This window comes from Pseudochaenichthys georgianus, chromosome 23 (genome assembly GCF_902827115.2).
Source record: "Pseudochaenichthys georgianus chromosome 23, fPseGeo1.2, whole genome shotgun sequence".
Lineage (NCBI taxonomy): Eukaryota > Metazoa > Chordata > Actinopteri > Perciformes > Channichthyidae > Pseudochaenichthys > Pseudochaenichthys georgianus.
In genome coordinates, this window is record NC_047525.1 from 24419608 (window position 1) to 24425607 (window position 6000).

The 6000-nt window shown below is 45.2% G+C and overlaps 1 protein-coding gene across 1 annotated transcript in view; it reads right to left on the reverse strand.

Annotated features, from left to right (window-relative positions):
* The window catches only part of plxnb2a.1 (plexin b2a, tandem duplicate 1), a 185717-nt gene that overhangs the window by 48177 nt on the left and 131540 nt on the right, over positions 1–6000 (reverse strand). Inside the window, 3 exon segments of the mRNA XM_034112386.2 lie at positions 82–220; positions 567–893; positions 1404–1939. Coding sequence (XP_033968277.1) covers positions 82–220; positions 567–893; positions 1404–1934 — 997 coding nt within the window. The 5' untranslated portion in view covers positions 1935–1939.

The following is a 6000-nucleotide window of genomic DNA, read 5'->3' on the forward strand; positions in this document are numbered from 1 at the left end:
TCCAGGAACATATTTGCAATTTCCCAAATTGGGATTAATAAAGTACATTCGATCTTATCTCAGCTCCACGATGAGACTCACACATGGCGGAGGTGGAGGGGTCTTCGTCGGAGGAGAAGGTGACGAACAGGACGTTGTCGGAGGCTGAAACCTGTCCGTACTGTCCCGACGCCGTCATGTTCTGAGCCAACACGTCTCCTGGAGCTGTGACGTACGCAGCCTGCGAGCAAAGACGAGGATAACAAAAGATGTTGGAGATGAATACTGAAAGGATGTACAATACATTCAAGCATTTTAGATCCACATGATGGGGTGAGGTATGAAGTAATCATCAAGACGAAATCATGCCATGTAAAACATTTCTATTAATTATTCATTAATTTTCTGTATTTAATTACTGATTGTTTGCTTTTACTTCACATATATATTTTTTTTAAAAGATGTATGAACTTGATGATTCAGCCTCTATGGAGAGAAACATCAAGCATGCTCATTTCTGACGTGGAGCTAATCTGAAGTAAACATTGAATACGTTTCCATGTGTTTCCTATAATAGAGTTGTTTACCTGCGCCTTGTTGTACTTGTTGCCGTGGCTACAGTTGAGCTGCAGCTCGGTGTAGGAGTAGTATCCGTGGTCGTCTTCACACATCCTGGACACGAAGGTGAAGTTCTTCGTGTCCTGGACTCCCAGCGTTCTGGAGAACAGGAAGTAGACGAAGCCGTCATCTTTGAAGGCGAATCGGAAGTCGTGAAGATATCGAAGAACGAAAGGATTCGCCTGGACCGCCGACGCCTCGATGATCGAGTCGAAAACAACCCAGTCCCCGACATCCTGAAGGATCCGAGTGGAAATCAGCTTCGTACTGTCATGGCTGCCGTAGCCTTTACCAACCTGAGGAGAGGAGGAGGAGGAGAGGAGGAGGGGAGGGAGGAGGGGGAGGAGGAGGAAGTGAAGAGGGAAGAGGAGGAGGAGGGGAGGAGAAGTGGAGGAGGGAGGAGAGGAGGAAGTGGAGGAAGGAGGAGGAGGGGGAGGGGGGGGGGAGGAGGGGAGGAAGGGAGGAGGAGGGAGGAAGAGGAGGAGGAGGAGTGAGAAGGAGGAGGAGGAGGAGGAGGAGGGAGGAGGAGGAGGAGGAGAGAGGAGAGGAGGAGAAATTAAACTTTATATTCTTGTTTGCATTTTGTCAATAGTACAGGAACAGTACATTGCTTAATAGGTCATGTGTTGGAGCGCTAGCCAATAGCGTGCGAGTGTTACAAAGTGATGTCACTATGTTCCGGAACTGTGGGATGTTAGCCTTCGCAGACCGTTTACATGCACTAAAAACCAATATCACACACACTGCAGGAAAGGGAAACCCCCACAAAAAGCATCATGGCGCCTCTGGCACTCAAAGCCGCCTACCAGGAAGACGGTGAAGTTATCCTTCCCTTTGAGGAAGCCGTCCTTGTCTTTGGTGAAGTGCGACATCACGCCCACCACGGAGACGCTCTCCTCGGCGCTCGCCACGTACGACTTCTCGCCCTTGGAGTCGCTGAAGTAGAGCAGCTGCTGCACGGCGCTCAGGTTCCTCAGCGAGCAGATCCCCCGGTAGACGCTGCCGCACACCACCAGCGTGTCCCGGCCCTCCTGCACCAGGATCAGCTTGTTGTGGTTGTCCGTGTCCACCGCCTCCTCGCAGGCGTCCGTCACCGGGGGCGTGCACTGCCGGTTGTCCCGTTTCGGGCCCGTTTCCGTGCGCGATTCGATATGCAGATCTGGGGCCAGCTGGTACAGGTGGTTCACGGCGCCCACGTAGAGGCGGCCAGATCGAGGGTCTGCCACCACGTTGTTGATGAGCGTGTCCGAGGAGAAGGAGTCCACGTTTTTACTGTAAGAGGGGAGGATGGTTGCTAGGGACAACAAGGCAAACTGCCACGACCTCCAACGCTCCATCGCGTCTGCAGGGAACACAGGAAAACATTTTTTAACGATTTTGGTATCAATCAATGTTTATTATATAGCGCAATATCGTGCTGAATATCAACACGACACCCTCCGTCTGTGGACCCTCACATCGGAAAGGAAACACTCCCACCCAAAAAGCTATGGGGGGAAATGTTAGAAACCTTGGGATAGAGGGGGGATGTAAATTAAAAAGATAATATATGGACTTTTATTAATCGCCGTGAGGAAACGGTTTCTCTGCCTTCGACCCATCCTAGTGTTCGGAGCCGTGTGGGGAACGGTGCCTTGCTCAGGGACACCTCGGTAGCACTTGGTCTTGAACTGGTGACCTTCCAGTTGCCAAGCCGAGTCCCTATCGACTTCGCCACCACCGCCCCATAATACATTTACAACATAGGTAATCCACATGCTCGTACACTTATCGTCTTGCCGATACAACCCATCGGGACGTCAGGGCGTTCGCTGCAGCCTCGAATGCCATATTTTTGCTAAAGTTTAAAGTTATCAATCGAGCAGAAATGAAAAAGTGATGATTTATTCTGTTCTATAGGATTACATACTAAACATGTCAGGGTTTCGGACTGATGCTCAGACACAATGCGGCGTGTAAAGTCGTGCCTTTCGGCTGTGGGACGGGGATTTGCTATCCCAGTTATTTGTGACGACAAAACGAAACAATAGAGCAGTTAGCCCGGGGTGGTAACCTGCCGTGCTGACGCTGCTTCTGACCGTAAACCCGCTGAACTCTGAACACGGCCCTCGTCTCTCGAGTGGCACAAACTCAAGAAGAAGAAACTTCTCATTAAACAGGAAGTACTTTCACTGCAGAGAACATGAGAGGGAGAGGAGAAGGTGGAGGTCTAAAGGAGTCACCGAGCCAGATTAGATTAGCAAAGACAAACGAAGAAAGTGGTGTGTGTGTGTGTGTGTGTGTGACTGAGTGTAGCAATTCATGTTCTGACATACTGAGCTGCTGCTGCCATCAGTCTGTAAGGCTGTTTAATTAAAGTGGAGGCGGCTGTAAAACCAGACGAAACTGAACCGAACATTCACACACTACCAGGTAACTTCCAGGTAATTCACATCAACCGAATATCACGCTTTAAATGTCACTAAAAGCATCGTAAATACGTCTTAATTACAGCTGCTTTGTTCACCCGACGAGGCGTTTTTATTGAGCAATCATTGGCTCTTTCAGATCGTTAGGGTCAATTGCTTTTAACTTTCTCTTCTCTTCGCTTCGGTGCAAAAAGGGATTCATTAGAGTGAGAGACTTATCTGTGCAGCACCTGCTCCCGAATGACCGCTCCGATATCAGGAGTTCAGGACCTGCAGAGTTTAGGAAGGTACACACCTTTAGGATCAAGACTATCCCTGCCAGGGTTTCTTTAATTAATGACTGACAGCATGCATTCACTTCATTATCCAACCAGCTACGTGCGCATGTTGGAACACTTTCAATAAGTTGACACTTTTATCTGATTTATATTCTTTTCCGTGATCTGTCCCTCGCAACAAATAAATATAAAAATCAGCTATGTGCTTGGCTTGCTGTTTAAAACACCTTCACTTGTATCCATATCTCTCGCTAGAATCTCCTACCATCCAACTAACAACAACAACAACAACGACGACGTCAAGCCTCTGGGCTCTGAACACTACGGGGCGGGCCGAGGACACACACACACGCGTTCATCGCACATTAGTGGCCTTAATGTTATTCAACGCGTTAACTTGACAGCCCTAATAAGAACCTCATCACTTTGGACACAACTATGCTTCGCTTGCCAAATGATAATAAATAAATATTTTATAAACTGATATTTTGATTGTAAAAACCAGAATCTATTAATAAATATTTGCGATATTTCTCTCTGAAATTAGGCAAACGCCAAATCCATAGTCGCCTCCAGCACTACGGTCATTTCCTTTCCACAGCGTATATCTGTAGAAACCTGGAATATATTGTCGTGGAGAGCTCCTTTCTTTTCGTCGCTGCTTTTAATTGAACTATTCACATCTTAAACTGCACTGTAACTTTTATCCATGTACTTTTTCTTTTAATGTTTCTTTTATTAGCTTTTCTTTTTTATACTTAATGTCTTTCATTTTTTGAAAAGCACTTTGAATTGCCTTGCGTTGAAAAGTGCTATATAAATAAACTTGCCTTGCCTTTACTTTGAAACACTAACAACATCTACATCTGTAGTTATGTTATGTAACTTTTATTCTGAATGGATTACAGTTAATGAAAGCAAACAAGGCCACCATTGATACGATGAGCCGTCTATATTTCACTTATTTCTGCATTTTAATTGCCTTTATGTATTTTTCACTTCTTTGTTTTTCTTGTGATGTCTTAAGCATAGTGGATGTTGCATTTTTTTTTAAATGATTACAAGAGCTTTTTTACAGCAGTTAAAGGTGGGGTGGGTAATTTTGGAGAAACCGGCTTGAGTGCGCTAGAATTTGAAAATACGCAGCCGGAAGAAATCTGCTACTTCCTTACCGAGCCCCTCCCCCAACACACACGAACGCGGGCACGAGATAAGTGTGTGCCCAGATGGAAGGCTGACAGGCAGGTAGGCCATCCAGTTACTTTAGCCGGCTCAGATGATTGGTCGTGCTTTTTACAGCGCCACGGCTTCCACAGGTGATATTTCTTAATGGATTTTTTGTCAAAGCACTTCAGATATTCATTGCTATCGGATGTTGAGAGCATTCCATGGAATATAACAAAAAGTGTATCTCGAGCCGGTTTCTCAAACTTACCCCACCTTTAAATGTGAAAAGATTAAACAGACAAACAATAAAAGTCCTATTTCCCCACGTGACATTTTATTAGAGCAAGAAAGTGTTGTCACACATGGAGGCTGTGAACTGACAAGAAGTAGCGATAGCAGCTGTGATAGTTAGTTAGCAACGTTAGCTAGTTAGCAACGTTAGCTAGTTAGCAACTTTAGCTAGTTAGCGACGTTAGCTAGTTAGCAACTTTAGCTAGTTAGCAACGTTAGCTAGTTAGCAACGTTAGCTAGTTAGCGACGAGAGTTAACGGTACTCAATCGTTCTGTGTGACACGAACAAAATGCGGAAATCGTGTTGGTGAACACGAATCAATAGATTAATTTCGAAATGCCGCGAGACTGTTGCAAAATAGCACAAACTGAGACACTGAATTGAACGCCAACATCTGGAGAAGGAGAGAGAAACAGAAAGAAAGACAGACAGACAGCTTCGTAGGTGGAGGTGGATGTTTTTAATGCCCGTTCAAATTTAAACAACTTTATAGATTTATTCTCACACACACAGGGTGTTTCTCAATGTCGAGTACGCTTGCTTGGTAGCACATGTCTTCCGAGTCACTTGCTTCAGAAGCGAGGCAAGAATCCTTCCTGGCATTCGGAAAACGAAGAGTGGAACAGGCGAGCAGGTGTGCGTCACATGAGAGGCCCCGCCTTACATTTTCCGCCACAGATTTGGGGAAATTGGTCCGTGCGCAAAGCATTGTGGGGATTTTAAGACCTACAATGTGCAGCCTCGACATTTCTCCAAACGAAGTACGCCAGGCTCGGTAGAATTCCAAGTGCTGGACATTGGAACAGTCCTTCGGCGGCACTCGATGACGTAGCATACTTGAAATAGTGGCTCTGGAGCATCCTTCCTCGACGTTGAGAAACACCCTCTGTCTCAGATCAACATGGAAGATATCCTAACGCCATTGATTGAACTGCTGGTTGTTTTTCAAATGATGTCTGGAACATAGTTACATATAAGATCAATCAATGTTACCTCATAGAAAGGCAGATACAAGCATGCTACTTTTAACATGCATGTCATGTATGTATTGCATGTTTAGGAAACACAACTAACTTGGTTTAGGTTAAAAAAAAGTACATTTCTTACGTTAATTCAGTTAAATTCGTATATTATTATGCATGCTGTACGTCTCGAGTTTACCTGCAATTTTCCGGCAATAACAATTAGTCTTTTCTTTAATTTGTTGCTCTAAAAAAGGATTTCTTGTTTACGGCTAATCATTTTTCATCTATTTACA